The sequence below is a fragment of the Bufo gargarizans genome, chromosome 3 (assembly GCF_014858855.1).
Source record: "Bufo gargarizans isolate SCDJY-AF-19 chromosome 3, ASM1485885v1, whole genome shotgun sequence".
NCBI classification, from domain to species: Eukaryota; Metazoa; Chordata; class Amphibia; order Anura; family Bufonidae; genus Bufo; species Bufo gargarizans.
In genome coordinates, this window is record NC_058082.1 from 218,305,808 (window position 1) to 218,330,579 (window position 24,772).

The 24,772-nt window shown below is 41.8% G+C and overlaps 1 protein-coding gene and 1 long non-coding RNA gene across 2 annotated transcripts in view; one reads left to right on the forward strand and one right to left on the reverse strand.

Annotated features, from left to right (window-relative positions):
* The window catches only part of LOC122930538, a 58,919-nt gene extending 44,633 nt beyond the window's left edge, over nt 1-14,286 (reverse strand). The window contains exon 1 of the long non-coding RNA XR_006388143.1: nt 14,163-14,286. This is a non-coding gene — a long non-coding RNA (uncharacterized LOC122930538). The remainder of the gene's footprint in view (nt 1-14,162) is intronic.
* Nucleotides 14,287-17,017: 2,731 nt separating this feature from the next.
* POU3F3 (POU class 3 homeobox 3) lies at nt 17,018-21,728 on the forward strand. The gene has a single exon (XM_044286007.1). The coding sequence runs from the start codon at nt 17,470-17,472 to the stop codon at nt 18,799-18,801; it is 1,332 nt and encodes a 443-aa protein (XP_044141942.1). The 5' UTR covers nt 17,018-17,469; the 3' UTR covers nt 18,802-21,728.
* Nucleotides 21,729-24,772: the final 3,044 nt, after the last annotated feature.

Below are 24,772 nucleotides of genomic sequence, written 5' to 3' on the forward strand. Positions count from 1 at the left end.
TTTAACCCTTTAGGTGTTCCACAAGAATTAATGGAAATAGAGATAACATTTCAAAGATTTTCCATTTGAATCCATTCTTTCCAGTTACAAAGCAAGGGCTAACAGCCAAACAAAACTTAATATTTATAGCACTGATTCTGTAGTTTACAGAAACATCCCATATGTGGTCGTAAACTGCTGTACGGGCACACGGTATTGCACAGAAGGAAAGGAACGCCATATGGTTTTTGGAAAGCAGAATTCACTGGGATAATTTTAAGCTGCCATGTCACATTTGAAGACCCCCTGATTGAAGACCCCCCTGATCCCATTTTGGAAACTACGGGTTGGCAGAATTCGTACAATATTAGGGTACATATGATTTTTTTTTTGATCTATATTACACTTTTTGTGAGGCAAGGTAACAAGAAATAGCTGTTTTGGCATAGTTTTTATTTTTTGGTATTTACAACATTCATCTGACAGGTTAAAGCATGTGGTATTTTTATAGAGCAGGTTGTTATGGACGTGACAATACCAAATATGACTATATTATTTAGTTTGATTTTTTTAGTGTCTCCACATTCTGTAGTTTTATTTATTTTTTGGGTGACTGTCTTGTGCAGGGGCTCATTTTTTTTCGAGATGAGATGACGGTGTAATTGGTACTATTATAGGGTGCATATGACTGTTTGATCGATTGCTATTACACTTTTTGTGATGTAAGGTGACAAAAAATAACTTTTTTTACACCATTTTTATTTATTTATTTTTTACGGTATTCACCTAAAGGGTTAGGTCATGTGATATTTTTATAGAGCAGCTTATTACGGACGTGGCGATACCTAATATGTCTACTTTTTTAATTTATGTAGGTTTTACACAATGATTTCATTTTTTAAACAAAAAAAAATCATGTTTTAGTGTCTCCATAGTCTGAGAGCCATTGTTTTTTCAGTTTTTGGGCGATTGTCTTAGATAGGGTATGATTTTTGTGGGATGAGATGATGGTTTGAATGGCACTATTTTGGTGTGCGTATGACTTTTTGATCGCTTGCTATTACACTCTTTATGATGCAAGGTGACAAAAAAATTGCTTTTTTTACACTTTTTTTTATGGTATTCACCTGAGGGGTTAGGTCATGTGATAGTTTTATAGAGCAGGTTATCACGGATGCGGTAATACCTAAACCGTATACTTTTTTATTTACTTAAGTTTTAAATCCAAAAAAACAATGTTTTAGCGTCTCCACATTCTGAAAGCCATAGTTTTATTTATTTTTTGGGCGACTGTCTTGTGCAGGGGCTCTTTTTTTTTCGAGATGAGATGACGGTTTAATTGGTACTATTATAGGGTGCAGATGACTTTTTGATCAATTGCTTTTACACTTTTTGTGATGTAAGGTGACAAAAAATGGCTTTTTTTACACCATTTTTATTTATTTATTTTTTACGGTATTCACCTAAAGGGTTAGGTCATGTGATATTTTTATAGAGCAGCTTATTACGGACGCGGCGATACCTAATATGTCTACTTTTGGGCACCACTTCGCCCCATAAAAGGAGGCGCAATCATGGACTCAAGCCTGTGAGGAATTAGAACAGAGCAAGAAGCCACAATGACCTCACTGCAACCTCCTGCTCTGGGTCTCGCATGATGACATCATCACGTGAGACCCGGAGCAGGAGTGGTGATGTCATTGGGACCGCATGCATCAGGACGCAGCAACACAAGCTATAGAAAAAACTGTGGTCTGCATCGCAGACAGCGGCAGAGGGAAGGGAGAGAGGCGTTTTGTTTTATTTTTAATACTAAAAAACTAAAAGTGTCCTCATGTTGTAGGCAAATTGACATAAGGCAGGGTCAATATAAGTAGACAGGGCCAACAGTACTATAGAGCAGCACACAATACTGCCCCAGCAGAACCAAATGCACCATGCATCACAAAATGCTGCTGCAACATTCAGAGTCCAGAGTTGAATGCAGCAGGGCATGTTCTTCTGCCAGCCAGTTGCATAAGTACCAGATGCTCCTAGCATTAATTAATGTTGAGAGCATCATATTGCTATCGACCTGGCTTATGTCCACAAGAAGACCTTGGTTGGCCTTCTGGGCATCGACCACCAGGGAAATTTCCCTGTATGGTCTATGGCCAGTCCACCCCTGCCCTCACTCTCTATGCTATGGTTTTCATGAAAAAAAAAACTAAAATCTACCCAATTATATCTCCCTATATTGTCCCTAGTACAGCCTAAGTTTTTATCAGACACAGCCAAGACACCTGATCTCAGGTCGCAAGTTGAACACAGCAAAAGGACCTGCCTCAATCCTGGCCCTGATTGAACGGCCCTCAATCCCAGCACACCACCCTCATCATGTGATCCTGCATTTTTAACATTCCTATCATTTTCCCCATTCATTTTCCCCTAATAGTCCCCTTCCCCCTCCATAGGGTCATATAGGGCACAGTTCTGCATCGCCTTTACAGACGCCACCCCACAAAGTGACCTCGTATCCGGCCTACATCTGATGTCCTTGGACAGACCCACCCGGAAACTCTCGCTGATCCCAGCAATTCTATTGGTCTGGTAAGACTGCTCGCACCTTTCACCAGGTGGAGAAGATTTATTACTTCTCTCTACCAGTACTAGGTTACCAGGCTTGGACCCCATCCGTTTTTAAGATTTTGCATCTTAGTGGTGTGTTTTAGTTGCACATTGAATTAAAAGTTATATTTTAGTCAACGATACTCCTCCCCCTCTGGGGGCCTATTTGCTATAATACACCTACCAAATTTAAAAGTGTAGTTATCTCTATTTTCATTCTGCATGTCTTCTATCCTCTAGGTACTGCACTAGGACTTGGAAGGCTGCCATTAGTGCTCTTAGTTTTAAAATATTGTCACTGTGGTATCTTACAAAATCTCGTAAATGTATTTTTATCTTTATGATGGGTAGCCCATATAATGGAGAGATGGACATTTTTTTTTTGCTAATTTTAAAAACATAAAACATTATGTCAAATATAATCAAAGAAAATAAAAGTTAAATATTACTAGATTGGTAGACACCTTACCTCACATTTCAATATTTTATTCCTATGGTACGTAAGTGGGCCATGTATTGCTATAGAAATAATCGTATGCAAAGGTGCGGGCAGATACCATCACATTATTTCACCATGTGCATAATTAGAAATTACTATATGCCCATTTGCCTTAGGTAATATGTCAAATTCAACCAAGGTACTCTGTTTCTGTGTCAGACACTTTACAGTCATATACTGTGCTGTAGTTAAGATCTCTTGTGCCCACAGTGCCCTTGTCATACTAGTCGCATTCTTCCTGCAGATTTTGTTAGTTTGGCCCTGTATGTTTTAGAGCATCAATACATTATGTATTCCACATGCACCCCAACAGCTGTATCCTAAACTGTGTCAATGGATTCCCAAGCAGTGATGTGTCAGACTAAGAAAGTAACTTCAGTCCCAGATCCTTTTATCCCTTACTTATTGTGTGCCTTCCAGCATTAAACCGCTAAGCTCCGATACATTTCCAAGACTCCGCAGCTTCCTCTAATTAGAGAAAGTAGAACGTAAAGAATCCTGCCCTCACATGTCTGATGTATCATCCCACATCCACTGCCCTCTAACCCACCCTGATATGGCAGAGTGGGGACGTGCTTTGGATTGTGCTAAATTAATTTGCAGGTCTAAGCAGTGATACGAAGCTGAGAAATGGTAGAAATGTATTTGTATGGAGTAACTGTGGCAGAATATATCACATACCAGCAGTACAAATATTTCAACATAATGGAAACCCTGGAGAATAAAACTAATGTAATGCTCCCTATTTTGGTGAATGTGGCACTAAGGCTGATACACTAGAAGATACAACTCACAAATAACATTATTTTGGCCATTATAACTAGACATAGGTAAGATAAAGTAGGGATCTTGGGGCAGATATTTCTCTGGACCTCCTGTCAGTAACCTAAAGAAGAACACTGTAGTCAGCCATAGTCATAAATGCTTCTTACAGAACACAAAACATTGCATGCATGAATAATGTTCTTATAATAATGGGTTAGTGAGCAGAACTGTTGGCTATATACCTGACATGATGTAGGTCTGTCTATGGCACTTATTTCAAAAAAATAATACAATGATATCCGTTTGTAAAATAAAACTAAATTAACCTAGTCACAGTGGTAGTTTTTCTAAGGGGTTGTCCAAATGTTACTATTGATGGCCTATCCTCAGAATTTGCTATCAATAACTGATTAGCTGGGGTCCAACACCCATCAATCAACTATTTCTAGGTAGCCGCAGTGACAGAAGCTGGCACAGGAACTATACGGATCTAACTGTTGTGTAGTGGAGGTAGCTGGTTACTGCAGCGCTTATCCCCTTCACTTCAGTGGGAGCAGCACTACAGTTACCAGCTCCATCCACTACCTAATGGACGATGGTGTGTAATTCCAGTGCCAACTTCCAGGGAAGGTGAAGACAGACCATCAATGGTAAAATCATATTTTGGTGTAGTTAATGCTTCACTCAGATTTAATATTACGCAGATATATACTGTACTAGCAGAAGGACCCGGCTTCGCACCGGTATATTTCATCTATTTAATTTAATGTTTCTGTGTGTCGTTAAAAGATATCGACAGTATCCCCCATAACAGTGACCTCTACAGCACCCCGACACATTAACAGTGAACTCCACAGTCCCCCACCCCTTAACACTAACCCCCTCACTGTGCCCTGCCCTGGGACCTCCACAGCAGCCCATTGCAATCACCTGCTGTAACTGACAGCCAACATTGCACTGTAGTGGTCAGCTTCAGAGATAACCTTTATCTCGGCTGTCCCCCTAGTGGGACAAAAAAATTATGAACCTTTAAAAAAAAAAAAAAAAACATACCCTTTGCCATCAAATGAAACTGATTTTTATTTTTTTTAAATAGCATAAATTATATTACTATTTGTTATTATTAAAGTGCCATTTATTCCATGGCGCTGTACATATGATAAGAGGTGCACATACATAATACAGACAATTGCACTAATCATAAACAAGATGAGTTACAGACTGGTACAGAGGGAGAGAGGACCCTGCCCACAAGGGCTTACAATCTATGAGATATGGAGGAAGGACACAGTAGGGATATATATCGCTATAACCAGGGATGTTGCTAGGGTCTCAGAAGATCCGGGGCCCAAGCTCCAATGAAAATGGCCCAGTTCTCTAAGTCTCTAAGCCAAACACTGCATTTTGCTGTACTTGCTATACAGCAGCACATACCTGTCACATTCAGGGCCTCCCAGGTGATGTCTCCTCTGATGTAGATCTTCTCTGTCATCATCTTCTCCACTCGGTCCAGACTTCTTTCAGCCGCCTTGTCTCTACAGAGTGTGACACACAGACATCTTAGCTTCCTCACATTTTTATCATCATCCCCTAACCTGGAGTCCCCACAGTGTTATCCTGCTGCTCGTTGTGCTCCCCAATACCCCCAAATACTATCCCACCAATATTAATTCCCTTCTAATATGCCCTCATTAGTAATACTAACCCCAACAGTGATAATGCTCCCCAAGAATGCCCCCATTAGCAATACTGCCCCCCACAGTGCCCCAACCATGATAACGCTCCCCAAGAGTGCCCCTATTAGTAGAGGAGCCCTCCAATAATACCCTCACAGAGCCCCCAGTAGAAATATGGCTCCCTATTGTTCCCCCAGTAGTAATAAAGCTCTCATCAGACCCCTCAGTAGTAAAAAGCCCCCATAGTGCTCTTAGTAGAAATAAAGCAGATCTATAAGTCCATCCTATAGAGCCCAAGTAGTAATAAGAACGCCTATAATATCCCCTGTATTTGCGGTGCCCCCTGTATTTATATTGCTCTCTCCACCATACAGTCCCATGTAAATAACATCATACCATCTCTCCTGCCCCCTCCAAAATATATTTCTATGTAAATAACATCACTCCCCTACCTTCAGCCCCTCCAACATACAGCCCTGTATAAATAACACTATTTCCTTCCCTCATCCATAGAGTCCATGTAAATAACATCACACCATCTCTCCAGCCCCCTCCAATATACAGTCCCATGTAAATAACATCCCTCTCTATCTACAGCTTCCTCTAAAATACAGTCCCATGTAAATAACATCACCTTCTCCCCAGCCGCCTTCAATATACAGTCCCAAGTAAATAATATCACCCCCTCCCCAGCTGCCTCCAACATGCAATCCCATATAAACATCACCCCCTCAACATTCAGTCCCATGTAAATAACATCATTCCCCCCACCAGCCACCTTCAACATACAGTCCCATGTAAATAGCATCACTTCCTCCCTCAGACCGATGTAACATTTAGTCTCATGTAAATAACATCACTCCCTCCCACAGCCGGCATCAACATATAGTTCCATGTAAATAACACTGCCTCCCCTAGCCCCCTCCGACATACAGTCCCATGTAAATACCATCACTCCCTCTTACAGCCGCCTCCAACATACAGTCCCATGTAAATAACATCACTGCCCCCCCCCCGCCCCCTCCGACATACAGTCCCATGTAAATAACATTACTCCCTCCTACAGCGGCCTCCAACATACAGTCCCATGTAAATAACATCACTGCCTCCCCCAGCCCCCTCCGACATACAGTCCGATGTAAATAACATTACTCCCTCCTACAGCGACCATCAACATACAGTCCCACATAAATAACATCACCCCCTCCCCAGCCACCTCCAACATACAGTTCCATGTAAATAACATTCCTCCCTTCAGCCCTAACATACAGTCCCAGTTAAATAACCCCAACTCCCAGCATTCCTTTGCCTCTCCCTTTACTTATCTCTCCTCGTGTAGTAGACATCACCTCAGCTTCTTCCCCCAGGTCTTCTCCTCTTCACTGCCATCCTCTCCTGCACTGGTCACATGATGGTGACATAATTGCAGATCCTTCTCAACCACTGCTTGTTTTAATGGTCATATGACCTGTGATGTCACCACAGGTCCTTCAGATCTTCCACTGCATTAGATTCCATTGTATTGCCGTCCTGAGGACAGCAATACAGTTGTATCTAGCAGGCAGACAGGACATTCGGGCCTGGGACAAAACATCAGGGGCCCAGGTCCCGAATGTTTTAACCTAGCAACGCCCCAGGCTATAACCATACATAACACACTGAAAATGTTATGTATCCCATAATTAATGTTGTGTCTACATACGTCAGTTGTGTAGTTGTGTCCAGTAGTTTTATGCTGGAGCTAGACATAAGTGATGATATTTGTGTGCATTTTGTATATCGGACCAGTGGCAATGGCTTAACAGTACAGTACAGAAAAACTATACCTTCTACATATTTCTGCCTGCTGCTGGGAGACATCCAGCATTGAAACGGATGCACAGAATGGCAGAAACAACCCATGAAATCCCTAAAAAAACACAGGATCAGTTCTGGCATCAGATTGCTTCCAGCGTTTCTGTACCACACCAGAGGAAACTACAATGGATATATCAGAACCCTTACTACCAAAAATGACAGACGCCACTCAATTTTAAAAAAAAAGCTCAATGTTGGACTATAGGAAAACTCCTCTAACATCACACAGTCTTAAAGGGATTGGGACACAAAACATATTCTACATTTTCAAACCAGCACCTGGATCTAAATACTTTTGTAATTACATGTAATTAAACATTTAGTATAGCCAGTGAGCTATTCAATAAAATGTTTCTGTATAGCGCCACCTGCTGTTTGTTCTTTTCCGTCTTTTTTTTTTTTTGTCCGTCTCACTGAGTTGGTCGAACTTGCTCAGTTTAAATCTTCAACTGCCACCAGCCATATGTTCTGTTAGAAGCTGTGGCAGTTACAGAGAGAGAGGCCTGCAGCAGAAAGAACATGCCCCCTGAGCTGCCAGGCTGAAGATATCCTAGCAGAGGGATTGGAGCAGTGAATTTGGAGATCTCTGGACCCATGTGAGGCACTGGGATGGTTCTAGCTTTTTTTTTTTTTATGTATTATCATGTGCTATATGCTTTCTCATTTTTATTTATTACATCAATCATGGGATAACCCCTTTAATAGATTAACACCCTTTCTACTTTGCCATATCTTCATGAATAGCCCATAAAGCACTGATGGCGAACCTTTTAGAGGCCGAGTGCCCACACTGCAACCCAAAACCCACTTATTTATCACTAAGTGCCAACATAGCAATGTAACCTGAAGACTACAGTCCCATATGGTATATATTCCATGTACTTTATCATTTAGATATAATAACCTGCCTACATTCAGTGCGCTGCCTGTGCCGTTCATAGTGCGCTCTGCGCTGAAGAATGGCAGGAAAAGTCCAAGGCATATTGGTACACCATAGACTTTTTCCAGGGTGTGGGTGCCCACAGAGAGGGCTTTGAGTGCCGCCTCCGGCACCAGTGCCATAGGTTCGCCACCTCTGCCCTAAAGTCTTTGAGCAGATTTTAAAATGTGTTCTAAGTGAAAAGCTGGTCCTGATAACCGCCTTTGATGACCTGATCTAAATTTCTCCAACAGTGAGGTTTGATGATGTCTGTGTGGGACTTCACATAAAGGTTGTTATATCTGGTCAGTTCTTTTTTGTCTACATTGGACACAACTATGTGCACCACTTCAGCCTCCACAGCTCAGGCCAGATGTATCACAACTGGTGCCTCCAGATACAAAACTGTCCCTATAGGATACTATGAGAGATCTATGTTAAAGGGAAATGACACAGGAGGGCTCTTTTGAATTTTGGAAAAAAGGGACCATGCAGGGAGGGCTGTGATGAGAAGGCACCTGTATGACAGGTAGGTTCCACCTGGCATAATGCTTGTGCTATAATCCAGAATCTGATTTTTTTTAGACATTTATCTGGGCTATGCCACATTTTACTAACATAACCTAGAACAGTTTTGTATATGTCACCTGAAGTGATCCCTACCACAGATACATCTACCTATTTCTGTTTAGAGTCTCCACCAGTCAGCCTGGTGACTAACTGTAACTTGGACAGTCTATCCACCTGTCCATTCTATGTATCTGATTGTATAGACAACTTTTTCTTCCTGATGCCTTTGTTTTAATCTAACAAGAAAACATAGTTCCTGCCACCAAAATTTCAAGGAAAGAATTAAGTGCAGCTTTAAATGTGTGAGGGAGCTGCAGATTACTTTTGGCTATCCAATTTTATCAGGATTTATGGTCATTTGTGCTGCTCCTCCCCAGGGAAATAAGGCTTTGATGAATGTAATCCCAGGCCGGGGTCTGCCACATGCCCCTCTCCCCCGAGAAGAGCAGAGCTGGCAGACAAAGAGCAGTCACTGCTCACCCTGCACCCCCATTTTACACGGATGAGGGGGCTCCCTGCCAGTGTATTACACACACAATGATACAGCATGCTACAAAGCTGTACAGTATTGATTGTCCTCCCTTTATAACTCCTGTACTGTATGCAGAATAAAGCCAGGCAAGTGCATTACCATCCCCCACACCTTACCACACAGAGGAACACTGCAACAGCATCTTCAGGATTTCCAGCATTTTCATTTCTCATTTCATTTTGTCCTTTCTTTATCTTATGTCACTTGTCATTTACACGCCTTTGTTGTTATCATTATTGCTACATTATTATAATATGATATATTATTCAAAAATAAACACTAGTATTATAATTATTATTATTAATTATTTTATTATTACAAATATTAACATTAAAAAATAAATATTAAGATTTATTTAAAAAATTGTCTTAACCTATACACATTAAATTTGGAGTGTGTGTGTGTGTGTGTTTAGCATTTATTTCCTATGTGTGTGCGTCTGAGTGTGAATATATATCTGGGGCTTTGGAGGTACATGGGTTGTGTGTGGGTGTGGATATCTATGTGTGCATGTCACAGTCCCTGCTTGCTTTTATGCTGCCAGCCATTGAGATATAAAACCAGCCATGGGAAGCTGTGCACTCTTTATTTGAGCTCTCTTTGTTCCCCTTGGCAGGCCAGGTCGCTGGATGCTCTTCTCATTGAATCCTCCAGCAGCAGAATACAAAGTGCACAGACCTGACTATTAAGCTCACTCGCCCACTCTGAGATTTTACAAAAGCCTAAGCCCCCTCTGTACTGCAAACACGTCTATGAAGTTACTGAGCTGTCCCGACACCAGAGATTGGGGAAGGGGCTTATCCCATGCAGGATAAATGATTGCGAAAATTACTATCTGGTACTGCATAGCTTTTTATCATTGGTAATAAAATATTATAAAATTACCAGGAGATATTGAGTGCACCAGATGTATCATCTACTTGATGTCTAGTATTTTCCAATCTTCTGTCCATATATTCATTTATATTCCTATATCATAGCACTCATCTACCTACCTACCAGGGATGTAACTACAATTCATAGGTCCCCATAGCAAAATAAGATGGGGCTCCCACCACCTAGAGTAAGAAAATTAAAACAGCACAAGTAGCAAGAATTAAAGATATGTGACATGTATAATAGCACCAAAATAACACATCATTGCAAAAAGCCAGCATATTGTTATTTCCTCACCCAAAAAAAAGAAAACTCTGGGCGCCATAGCGAGTACTATGGTGGCTATGGCTAAATCTACACCCATGCTACCTACATATGTATCCATTTACTTATCTTTCCATTCTTTATCCATCTATGTACATAGCCTCCTTTCAGAAACATCATATATAGGTTATAAATAATCACTAATTACAATAAATTGTATTTTAAGGAATTCCCAGGCTTTGTGGCTCATCTAGCTGGAGTTACTCTTTAGCCGGCAAATTCATTACAATATGTAGTGTAGTGAGAAAGGATTTAGAAGCAATGTATTCACTCCTCCAGGGAGAAAGTCTATTAATCTTGTGTGGAAAGGCCGGCCTCCAATCAATCATTGTGTGTGTGCTATATGACTGCTTCCCTGCCTATTACTACCGGCGAGTCTACAGTAGAATGAATATATACAGTATATATATATATATATATATATATATAGTCGATCTATATACTTTGGAGACTTGGGCCGATGTGATCTGCTACAAAATATCGTCTTGAATTTATAAACAGAACATTACATATCCCTATACGGTGGTTTTATTGACTTGAAGATGTCCCACTGTGCTCTAGGAGTCCTGCAACTTTGGTTCTCTACATTTTATGAAAGCCCCTTGCAGGGGCCAAGGCAGTCATTCAATCTCTAAAATGACCCCGGTCCCTTATCACTCCAGCATACAAAGTGACTTGTCCTCTTACACAACATCAACTACAAATATAGCATAATTTCCTATGTACCTTTGCACAAGGAAAGCCAACTGTGGGATTCATCCTATACACGTGTTCTAGATTATATATATATATATATATATATATATATATATAGTGCATTCTGCAGAAATTTTGTATCTACTGTCTCGTCCAAGGTGTATCTTCTTACTGTATTAATTAAACTTATTAATATATTAATTAAACTCGGGGAGCACTAATTGTATTAAATAACTCACTACAGGTGTATGTGTGACAACATAGTATTCTATATATGTGCCTATGAAGAAAGAAAGAAAGAAAGAAAGAAAGAAAGAAAGAAAGAAAGAAAGAAAGAAAGAAAGAAAGAAAGAAAGATTACAGACACTAAAGAGTCCTCTTCTCAGCAGGTTACCTTCAGTAGACATTATTAAAGAAGGTCACTACTCTGTATCACATCGTCTTCGTTGGGCCGTATTTATAGGATATTAGAGACTATTTCAGAACCTCTGCATGTAACATTATAGTAAGCTTAGGTTCTATAGATGTATCTTTACATACATTAATGAATCTTGGGAGTATGAAGCAAAATACTTGCGTGGTACACAAGCGATAAGTATGGTGGGAATATGCCATGGATGTACATCGAAATAGTGACAGAAGTTGTGGGAACCTTATATTATTTCTTTAAAATATAAAGAAATAAACCATTAAATTTATGTTTGAAATCATTTGGGATATCTATATGTATAGCTATATAACATGAAAGAAATCAAACCATTCAGAAGGAGTGAATTCCAGCCCTAATTGTAAATGGCTACTTGATTAGTTGTAATTAGTATCAGCCAATAATCGATTGTAAACGTATGCTCACAGTGACAGCCATTTAATTGTGGGGCAAGTGATGACATCAATGCAACAATTTTGTTAACGATTTTCTGCCTCTTCTACAAAACTTTTTTTTTTTTTTTTTTACTTCATTACCCATCTCCAGCTTAGATCTGCCTGTATATTTTGATATAAAGGAAAATGCAAGGGTGTTTTAAATATGATGGCAGAGTATATGTATATATATTTATATATATCTATATATATATATATATATATATATATATATATATATATTCACTAATTGTGTAAATCCTTTACTAAATTTCTAAATCTTGCTAAACAGCCATAAACTAATCTCATAAACTATTCTCATAAAGTAATATTCTCTTCCTGTATGTATCCTTTTATGTTCCCTCCAGTGAAGCTGCGATGCCCTAAATTCTGGCGTCCCTCTCCAGTGAATGCACTGCACAAATGTTCTTACACAGTTACTGAATGACATCATCAGCATTGCTCACCTATTTAAACATGGATGTAAATCCTAATTAAAATCTCCTTATCATAATACAATACTATACACTATAACACACATACCACTTATCGAAGTAAATTATGACATATAAAAAATAAATAAAAATGATATGCCACAATATCCTTGTATAGCAATTATATGGTCCATAGCAACTAAATAGCAACCAAAAATAGTTCTAAAAACCTGACACTTCTTAATGCTAATCCAGCCAGTACTCGGTGGGTTAGTAAGGAGTTAATGGTGAAGGAATGATCCACAGCTTCTCCCAGAAGCTTAACAATAAGTGAATAGATAAGTCATCTGCCTGTGTATATTTACTTACCAGCTGCGCCCCCTGCCGGACAATATCCCTTTAACTATACTCTAAAAAGTTTATTTTGCTCAGCAAGCCGTATCATATAAAATTAGAGAACAACCCAATAAAATCACTTGGTGCGTTTTATAAGAGAGACAAGTATATATAAATAAAAATCTAGCACAGTATACAGCTTCTGGTAGCAAGTGAAAAGTCTTCTGTCCCTGCTCCCTGAGGCTGCTTCAAAGCTGAGCTCTTTTATCTAAAGCCCAGTGCACAAATATATAGCTTAATGTGGCTAGTGTTCCTCCTTTTCTTTCCTCTCTATGGCAACCGGAATGCTCTGCTCAGAAATGTTCCCTGTCAGGAAAACAAATGATCTTCAGGGAGCTGCTGTAGATGGCATCTGTTGCATTGGGGCACACAGAGTTAATCCCTCTTAAAGAGATCCTCTAAGGGTGCATGAAAGGAGTGCAAAAGGAATGGGGGTCACAGGGTGTAACCAGGTATCAGCTCCTGGTACCTTCACTTTCTCTAAGTTTCATGACTGCATGGGCAGATATATAAAGGACTATATATATACACACACACAAATAATAATGAATAATAATAAAATAATACTAATAATACATGTTGGCTTCTTCTTTCAATCCTCCTCCTGACTCATGCTGCCAGGGCCTCTAACGTCATTTTCTTCCTTTGACTGTCAGATATTCATTTTCTGGAGATTAAACTGAGAACCCCCTCCCCCTTCCTCCACCATATAAAGGAGATGGATCCCAGCTCTGTATCAGTTTACTAGATAAAACACTCATTTCCACCAGAAACCCTTAAAGCAACCACTGTAAACATCCCATCACAATCGTTTTGTTAGAGAAGAACCTGCACCTAAACTGCTCTACTAGGAAGGGGGGGGGGGGGGGGTCCAGTACCCCAACAACAAACCTTCATATTCCTCACAGAGACTCCCACCTCATACCACAGATCTCCACCCATATTTCCACCACCCGTTAGAAGAAATAAGACTATAGTCCTCCCCAAAAAAATGACCAATAACGCATCAATTGTATCCAGAATGATCAATATTTACATTAAAGTCTCCAGAATGATCAATATTTACAGTAAAGTCTCCAGAATGATCAATATTTACAGTAAAGTCTCCAGAATGATCAATATTTACAGAGAAGTCTCCCCTCAGCCCAGAGAGAACGGACAGGACACTTACCAGCAGATGCCTCTGGTGATTACCAATCAATACCTGAATGATCTGGGGCCATTTCTAGCTCTAGTGGGTGATGATAGAACAGGGCTGCTGTGCTCTCCAGCGAAACGAGCCTGCTCAGGTCCCCCCATGCACTGACTCCTCGAAGACAGGCTCTCCACTAGTCTATTATTTTCTCCAAAATATATGAAAATTTATGCAAATGAAAATCAGCACTAACTGTTCTCCCCTTGTTATACTTTAGCTTGTTTTTTTCGTTTTTTTTTCTGCAGACAAAACAATGGCATTGTATGAAGGAGGGGGAGGGGAGGGATGGCAGTACCTATAGGTATTGATACATAAGGTATGCTCAGGAGGTGGAAGGTGAATGTGTTTGCTGAGCTGCGATCACGTTGCCGGGGGCCACCTGAGACGCCTTGAGAAAGCTTGTACTGTGAAATTCATAGCAGTCATTTAGACAGAATCCTCAGTGTATATTAATGAAAGGCGGCCCCATGGCACGGCTCCTATCCTCCCCATTCAGTGTAAACAAAACCACGAGACTCGCTCGCTTTCTTGAGCCGGATCCAAGCAAAATCGGCTGGAAAGGAAAACATGGGGTCTGGCAGCGACTCTAGAACCGCCTGCACCTGGAGATCTCGGCTCCATTCAATGCGATCTGTGTTATATGTCGGCTCCAGAGCCCCGCGCCACCCGGGGAACAACAGCCCGTTGTGTGCCCACCTCTTATCACCCATTTACTGCATGTGGGGGAGAAGGGGACGGGGCCCCACTGCAGAGCCACACATATAGCTGCCCTGCCCGGGGGAGGGGGCACCTGCTCACTGCATGCCAGCAAAGTCTATATATCTAATGAAGATGAATAAGATGTAGACAGGGATGTGTATATATATATATATATATATATATATATATATAATGCATCTGCATATAGTGCACTGATGTGCCATTCTCCCCCTCCGCCCACCAGACTATGGCAGGAAAGTACAGTGCAGGCTGACACTGTTGCACATTACAGGCCTAGTAGAAGCTTCTCTTACAATTTCTAGATTGTCTGTTTCTATTGAAATCCTTCCTGAAGGAGTTAACAAGAAGGGGGAGATGAGGTGGAGGCAGCCAAGCGGAAACATAGCACAGGCAACCTCAGTGATCCAGGGCAAAGAAAGGGAGAGTGGCAACCAAAACAAGGGCCAACTGAGCTCCCCTCTGGGACCTGCTCTACACTGCAGACTTCCCTCAATGGCAATCCTAGGGGAAGTACACTGGTCGTATCTGTCTGTCTATTCATATCTATCATCCACATAGCTATATTATCTGTCTATTCATATCGATCATCCACATATCTATATTATCTGTCTATTCATATCTATCATCGATCATCCACATATCTATATTATCTGTCAATCAACATTTTATCCATGTCTTTCACATCCATTATGTGTGTGTGTATATATGTATATATATATATATATATATACATATAGATAGATAGATAGATAGATATGAGATAGATAGATAGATAGATAGATAGATAGATAGATAGATAGATAGATATAATATTATGTATAGAAGCATACACACTTCAGATAGATATTAGATAGATAGTTAGATAAATATATGAGATAGATAATTATATATATTAGATAGATAGATAGATAGATAGATAGATAGATAGATAGATAGATAGATATAGAAAAATGGCAGCACCAGAGCACTAAACAAAAACAGGAGAGGTGCAAGCCTAATGGGACTATTGCCCAAAAGGTAAAAAATGCAAAAAGGCAGCACTTTCAATTGAATAAAAAGATAAGTATATTTATTCACCCATTCACATGGATGAAAATACACTTTTTTTGTTTGTTCATTTAAGTTTGCTGCCTTTTTGCATTTTTTAGATAGATAGATATGAGATACATACATACATACATACATACATACGAGATAAATATAGATAATAGGTATTAGATAGATAGATAGATAGATAGATATTAGATAGATAGATAGATATTAGATAGATAGATAGATAGATAGATAGATAGATAGATATTAGATAGATAGATAGATATTAGATAGATAGATAGATAGATAGATAGATAGATAGATATGAGATAGATAGATAGATAGATAGATATTAGATAGATATTAGATAGATATGAGATAGGTAGATAGATAGATAGATAGATACATACATACATACATATGAGATAGATATAGATATTAGATAGATATATATGAGATGGGTAGGTAGATAGATAGATATTAGATAGATAGATAGATAGATAGATAGATATGAGATAGATAGATAGATAGATAGATAGATAGATATTAGATAGATATGAGATAGGTAGTAGATAGATACATACATACATATGAGATAGATATAGATATTAGATAGATGGATAATATATAGATATGAGATAGATAGATAGATAGATAGATAGATAGATAGATACATAAATACATATGAGATAGATATAGATATTAGATAGATAGATAGATAGATAGATAGATAGATAGATAGATAGATAAGAACAGGTAGAGATCCATTATTGTGTGCTGCTGGTCCAGACAGTGCAGAGGCGGTGGTGGCCTGAGCTGGGTGTGAGGGGACTCCTATACATCTAGCTGTGTGTACATCAGGGGCTCCACATTCCCAGCTCCTACGACACCTTCGCCTAAATGACGGAGCAGCCAATAGGAAGGGCCGGAAGGAGGGGGTGCGCGCCCGGAGCCAGTCAGCGCCTCGGTGTCAATCACGCAGCGTGGAGCCAATCAGCGGGGGCCGTGCGCTCGGCGTGCTCGTATTTGGGATAGTGTGGTGGTGTGCGCGCTGCGTGCAGGGTAAACACTCTCCAGTCCCCGCTCAGTGAGGGAGGGACACACAGCTGTCAGGGAGCCGCACAAGTTCCAGCGGAGTTGTGGAGCGCCCAGCCCGCTGCCCCTCAGCCGCTCCAGGGGATGAGAAGGACGATGTGTCAGTCACCTGTGCACACACAGCGGCAGCGGGGACACGGCTCCTGTCACAGAGGGGACCCACAGCTCCAGCACAAGTTTCTGTAACGCGTCCTCCTCACCACTGCAGGAAGTTTACTGGAGGCAACTTGTCAGTAATCTATGCGCTACAGTGCCGGCCGGGAGAGAGCAGCGACCGGGGAACAGGTGACCGCGCGCCCCCCGCACTACTTCTCCGCACAGGGAGCATCCTCCAAGGACAAAAGTGCATCTCAAGGGGGAAACGTACACAGGCTGCGGGGGAGGAGGAGAAGAGCCAGCCCCAAACCTGTGGATAGCAACGGCCCGGGGGGAAGCCATGGCCACGGCTGCTTCTAACCCCTACCTCCCCAGCAACAGCATCCTGTCGCCAGGCTCCATCGTGCACTCGGACTCGGGGGGAGGCGGGGGGATGCAGCCCGGCAGCGCAGCTGTCACCTCGGTGTCGGGCGGTTACCGGGGGGATCCCACGGTGAAGATGGTGCAGAGCGACTTCATGCAGGGAGCCATGGCTGCCAGTAACGGGGGGCACATGCTGAGCCACGCACACCAGTGGGTCACGGCGCTGCCACACGCGGCGGCGGCGGCAGCGGCGGCGGCGGCAGCGGCAGAGGCAGGTTCTCCTTGGTCGAGCAGCCCCGTGGGGATGACCGGCAGCCCGCAGCATCAGCAGCAGGACGTGAAGGGGGGAGCGGGGAGGGACGAACTGCATCCGGGGGCCGCCCTGCATCACCGACCGCCTCACCTAGGACCGCACCAAGGACACCCGGGAGGCTGGGGAGCCGCGGCCGCCTCTCACATCCAGTCCATGACGGGAGGGGCGCAGCAGCAGCAGCAACAGCAGCAGCAGCAGCAAGCACTCCTGTACTCCCAGTCCGGGGCATTCACTGTGAACGGGATGCTGAGCCCTCCCCCGGGGAGCCAGAGCCTCGTGCACCCCGGCCTGGTCAGGGGGGACACCCCCGAGCTCGGCGACCACCCCGGCCATCACCACCATCACCACCACCAGCAGCAGCAGCACCAGCACCACCAGCAGCAGCAGCAGCAGCAGCACCACGGGGTCAACAGCCATGACCCCCACTCGGACGAGGACACCCCGACCTCGGATGACCTAGAACAATTTGCCAAACAGTTTAAGCAGCGCCGGATAAAGCTGGGCTTCACCCAGGCGGACGTGGGCCTGGCCCTGGGCACCCTCTATGGCAATGTCTTCTCCCAGACCACCATCTGCAGGTTTGAGGCGCTGCAGCTCAGCTTTAAGAACATGTGCAAACTGAAGCCCCTGCTCAACAAGTGGCTGGAGGAGGCCGATTCCTCCACGGGCAGCCCGACCAGCATCGACAAGATCGCAGCCCAAGGCAGGAAGAGGAAAAAGAGGACCTCCATAGAGGTGAGCGTCAAGGGCGCCCTGGAGAGCCACTTCCTCAAGTGCCCCAAGCCCTCTGCCCAGGAGATCACCAACCTGGCGGACAGTCTACAGCTGGAGAAGGAGGTGGTCAGGGTCTGGTTTTGCAACCGGCGGCAAAAAGAGAAGAGGATGACCCCACCGGGCATCCAGCAACAGACGCCAGATGATGTCTACTCCCAGGTGGGCAATGTGGGGGCTGACACACCGCCCCCTCACCACGGGATGCAGACTAGTGTGCAATGACTGGAGTGGGCATCCAGCAGCTGCCTGGCCAGTGATGCCCCGGGAGGAACCCTCCACACACAGCCCCCCTCACCCAGACTGCTCTTTTTATATAAATAATGAGATATATAGACCCACAGGGCAAACACTGGCACCGGGCGAGTACTATGGCATTGTGGCAGACGGGTGGACGTGTACAGTGCTGCCAGAACTGCAGATATTTCTTTTTAATATATATTATATTTTTAATATTGTTTTTATTTGCCTTACGACTCGTTCCCAGTTTCACAGAAAAAAGACTATATAAAAAAAAAGAAAAAAAAAAAGAACCCTCTTGATGCCACCCTATGATATGTCCAGGCTGTGCCCACATCCCTGACTGTGGTTTCCCTCCTTAACTTGTGAAGAATAATGTAGGGCCAATTACTGGACTGCTGCTTGGAACTTGCAGCACCTCTTAGCCACCTACCCCACAGATACCCTGCCAGGGACAATGTGTTCTCTCACCCACCCAGCCAATAAATACGCACATGGCACTACAGTGACTGTAATAAATGCATTGGAAATACAAACACGCAGGGTCCAAGAGATGTTCTGCTTCCTGAACTTTATGCCCAGTAGGCACCAGAGGAGAATCATTCCAAGATGTCAAGAAGAAATCCCTTTTTTCCCCCCTCTTTCCTGGCTCCTTCTTAAAGTTCCGACCACAAGTCCCGAGATGTTCTGTTCTTTTCTAGGACTACAAGTAAACTCTAATAATACGGATTTAATCATCTACCAAAACTGACCCCCTGTCTGTCCAATTACCGTCACTACTCCTCTTCTGAGTCCGTTGCCAACCCCGAGGATTAGATCCACTCCTGCAGTTTCCAAGCAGTGTCTTTTTTGTTAGGTTGTGGTAAACAGACTGATAAAAAAACAAAAAAACAAAAGGAAAAAAAAAAAAAGACAGCGCTAAAATAATAAGAATAAGAATACTATTAGATCCCTGGCTGATCTACAGGAAAATGTGCTTTATATTTTCATCAAATGACTCCTTTTAATATTTTATTCAGAAAACCTATAAACTGCTGCAGAACGGTAATTTATTTTCCCCCCAGATCTTGTATTATTACGTGTTTGTTTTTTTATTATTATTATTTTATTTGTGGGGTTTTTTTTGTTTATTTTTTATTTTTTTTGTTCTTTCTTTTTACCTTTTTTTTTTCCAGACGAGCACAAATCACAATGGAAGAGAAAATACGGACAGGTGACAATGGTCTTTTTTTTTTTTTTTTTACAATTTAATTTTTTTTTTTTTATGTGATCATTTTGATTGTAATTTAATTTTCGTAGTGGTTCCGTAAGAGATGATGGAGAAAAAATAAATTTGTTAGAATGAGACAGATCTGTGTGTGATGTATAACTGGAGAACCTCCTTCCATTTCCAGAGGCTTTAGGAAAGCCTTTTTTTTTACATTTCTGCCTGTCATTGCTGTCTTCCATAATTTAATCAATGCCTTTTAATTCATAACAATAATAATAATGTGCCCGTGCGGAAGTTGGCATCGAGGGTATTGATTTATTGATTCTTTATCCATGAGGATTTTTTTTCCCCGTTCTAGATATTTGTGAAAACTCCCATCAGTAGAAGCATTTCAGCTATTTATTTTTTTTTTTTAGGGTAAATGGAATTATGATTAGTGTTAGTAACAATGAATTATATTGATGATGATTATGATGGTGGTGGTGATCATAATAATACCATGCTCAGGTTTGCATTGTTTGCGTTAACCCTCACTCTGCCATACAAATCATATAAGTTCTGCAAAGAGGTTCTTATTCCATTCATCGATTGAGATGGTGCCTGACTGATTAACCCTTTTTTGTGCTGGTGTGTAGTGGATTACATTGCCCTGTGTTTATGGTAGAGATCCAGCGAGATGTCCCTTTTCTGGTCTCCTCATGGATGTGGGGGATCTTGTACACTGCAGCTCATCACTGGGTAGTCTTTTCTTTTGTGCATCCTCTCTGCCAGGCCTCTTGTCATTGGCATCCGGGGCAGATCTCATTGTTCTGAGCAGCTTTCTTTGATCTCTCAGGGTGACAATTCATCTCCATAGAGCTGGGCCCGACCCCCAGTCCTCCTACTGATCCTGGTGCAGTGAAGTTAGTAACGTGGTGCCTAGTGTGTATATTGTGTAAAAGTAGGGCTAACCTCAGTGCACGATCTCCCAGCAGCCAGGCTGCTCCCTATTCACACATGGACTCCAATCCTATTTTATACACATGAAGAATAGAGGTTTGTAGAGCCAGGGAGTCGCTTGACATGAATGACTGTAGCATGGCTGCCTTCTTGGCCTGACATTGAGAGTGACACCAGCATGCCTGGGATGTGCCTATGAAGGGCTGCACTGGGAGGCGATTATCTTCCCTTTTTAGTACCATGGTTCCCGCAATAAGGTCAGCCAATCCTTTGTATAATGGAAAGAAGATGGATCTAAAGCTATGTGGTGACTGTTTCTTGTAGCTCTTCCCATTGTGATCTTCTATTAGACAATAGATTCCTTCTTCTGTTCCTGCTCCTCTGGCTGTGCCAGGTGCCTGGCAGTGTAGTGTAGGGCCAGGAAGCCGATTAACCCCTCCTGCCCTATGTATAAAGACACTTTTTTTTTTTTTTTGTATTATTGATGATGGCTCTTAGTGATCATCAGTGGCCTAGGTGGTATATCTAGATCTCCATGATGTGCTGTGATAAGTCTCTCTCCTCTCACCCCTCCCCATGCTATGTCTCATAATAATGAATGATTTGTAATGACAACTGTAGAGAGTTCTCTACCAAATAATTGTCTGCAGTTTTACAACAAGTGTAACTTGATTTCATATTACTTTTTTTCTACATTTGTTTTGTTCCCTTTAAATTATATATTTGTAACCTATTTATCTTGTTAAAACATTTTTTGGTTGTATTTATCCGTTTATTTTCATAATAAAATAGCCCTCTGAGGTGACTGAAATGAACTGCGGCCACGTCTGTTGTTCTTGGCCTGGCAGGAGTTCTCGTGGTGCTTGGTGTGGGGCTCAGTGCCACTAAACAGGCGTTTGCTTTGCCTGGGATGGGAGTCATTTTGGTGATCATATACCTATGACAGGCAGGAGTCTGGGGGCATCTAGATGACACGGGCCTGGAGTCTGTAAAATGGAATGGAGTAGTTGGGAGTTGATGGATGAGGGATGAGCAGAGATGAGCTGTGTGTGCTGTGTGTCTATCCATCCTGACAGGCTATCTGCGAGGAAGGTGGGGGTCAGTGCCGTGACGTCACGACTGGCAGCTCCAGAGGAGGCTTTGACCTTGACATTAGCAGGCAAATCAGTCAGCTCTTCTCTGTACCCTGCCACCGCACACACAGGGCATGTGCCAGCCACGCACATATTACTATATATATACCATACGTCCTCCTTTAAATATGCAGTGTTGCAGCCTGTTTAATCCTGTCTACGTGTATGGGAGAGGTTCACAATAAAATTATCATTATAGTCAGTTAAACTCAAATAACTGTACATTGCATGGATTAAGAGTTTAAAGAATGTATCATTTTTTAAGTGATAGTAGTGATATAAGGTATTATTACGTTATGTATATATATATATATATATATATATATATATATATATATATATGTATATATATATATAGCGCATTCCGTTTGATAAAGTACTGGGTGTGTGATCTGTACAAAACAGCAATCTATTCATTCTGAAGGTTAGTTTCGCCAAAGCAATCTACTATCTATCTATCTATCTATCTATCTACTGTCTATCTACTATCTATCTATCTATCTAATCTATCTACTATCTATCTACTATCTAATCTATCTACTACCTATCTACTATCGATCTACTATCTATCTACTATCTATCTAATCTATCTACTATCTATCTATCTATCTATCTAATCTATCTACTATCTATCTACTATCTAATCTATCTACTGCCTATCTACTATCGATCTACTATCTATCCACTATCTATCTACTCTATCTACTATCTGCTATCTATCTAATCTATCTACTATCTATCTGCTATCTATCTAATCTATTTATCTATCTATCTCTATTCATTTGTTCTATCTATCTAATATTTATCTGTATATTTATAGCATCACTTATCTCTCATTATCGGTCTGTCCGTTTATCTATTATCTATCTATCTATCTACTTCATCTATTTATTTAATCTCTCTGCCTATCTATTAATCTACCCATTTATCTTGTATGTATTTGTCTATCTATCTAATCTATCTATTCATCCATCTCATAGCTATCTATCTATCTATCTATCTATCTATCTATCTATCTACTTTATCTATGTATTTATTTATTCTCTCTCTCTCTCTCTCTCGACAGAAGTCGCCCTTTGATGGACATGGTATTCTTTATCATGGAGCATCCATGTCCCACATACAGTATTACAGTATACATCGTATATTGATGAATTGCTTTGTGAATACTTTTGGTGGGCAGACTTTAGCGATTAAGTTTTATTATTGAATGTTGCTGAAAAGCCCAGCCCCAGAAAAGTCTCCATGTCCTGACTGTGGCAGGGGTGTGGTGAGGACTGCTGTTCTCAGCCTTGCTTCACCACTCTTGGGATACTCCGAGGTTTTCATCAGTATCTGACCTTATCCTGAGGACCTAAATGATCTCTTGTTCCTCTAGTTATGTGCTATAGCCGAGTGTATCAATATTTGGGAACTGTGATGGTTATGTAGTGTGTCTGACTAATGGCTTAATATTGTTTTTTATGAACTTTATTTTATGAAGTTATAAGTACTAGAGTGAGGGAACCTGTAGCTCATCGGTTGTGCCCAAGGAGCTGGAAGAGTCGGCATCTAATTGTGATGCCAAGCATCTGAAAGATGGAGAGCTGGGAGCCTCCTATTCGAAAGGTGCTGGTCTGATCTAGAAGGGCTTTCTGCTGTTAGTTTATATATTCTTAAGATTTCCCATCCCAACAATTGAGCAGGTCCTAGTAAAAAATGTAGTATTGTCTGTACAATATAGGTGGTTACATGAAATGTGATCATATCCTAGATCAGACCCCTGCGAGAATAGCCGATTACATCAGACATGATAAAGTGCTTTCTTTATATAACTCCCCAGGAAGGTGTCACTGGGTCCTGGTATTAGATGGGTTCAGCTTTATGTAGCACAGTATCACAGGGCAGCGCACATGGCACACTGGAGGAGAGGAGCAGCCTCTGATGCTTACACTGATTTCAATTTCGCGGGTGAATTGCCATCCAGTGGTTGTCTGAGAACTGCACCGGTGACTCTGGATCCCTGGTGTCCTGGGGCAGTGTTCAGAGGCATTACAGGTCAGGAATGTTACCATGTATGTGGACTGAAATGGAAGATCAGGCATGAAACAGTGTATGTGGACTGGTAGTACACATCAGACATGGGGCAGTGTATACAGACTGGTAGTACACATCAGGCATGGGGCAGTGTATACAGACTGGTAGTAGACATCAGGCATGGGGCAGTGTATACAGACTGGTAGTACACATCAGGCATGGGGCAGTATATATAGACTGGTAGTACACATCAGGCATGGGGCAGTGTATATAGACTGGTAGTACACATCAGGCATGGGACAGTGTATGTAGACTGGTAGTATACATCAGGCATGGGGCAGTGTATATAGACTGGTAGTACACATCAGGAATGGGGTAGTGTATATAGACTGGTAGTACACATCAGGCATGGGGCAGTGTATGTGGACTGGTAGTACACATCAGGCATGGGGCAGTGTATGTGGACTGGTAGTACACATCAGGCATGGGGCAGTGTATGTGGACTGGTAGTACACATCAGGAATGAAGCAGTGTATGTAGACTGGTAGTACACATCAGGCATGGGGCAGTGTATGTAGACTGGTAGTACACATCAGGCATGGGGCAGTGTAAGTAGACTGGTAGTACACATCAGGCATGGGGCAGTGTATGTAGACTG

What these genes read in the sequence shown, in the direction of transcription:
- POU3F3 (XM_044286007.1), top strand. Translation starts at nt 17,470, where the DNA reads ATGGCCACGGCTGCTTCTAACCCCTACCTCCCCAGCAACAGCATCCTG.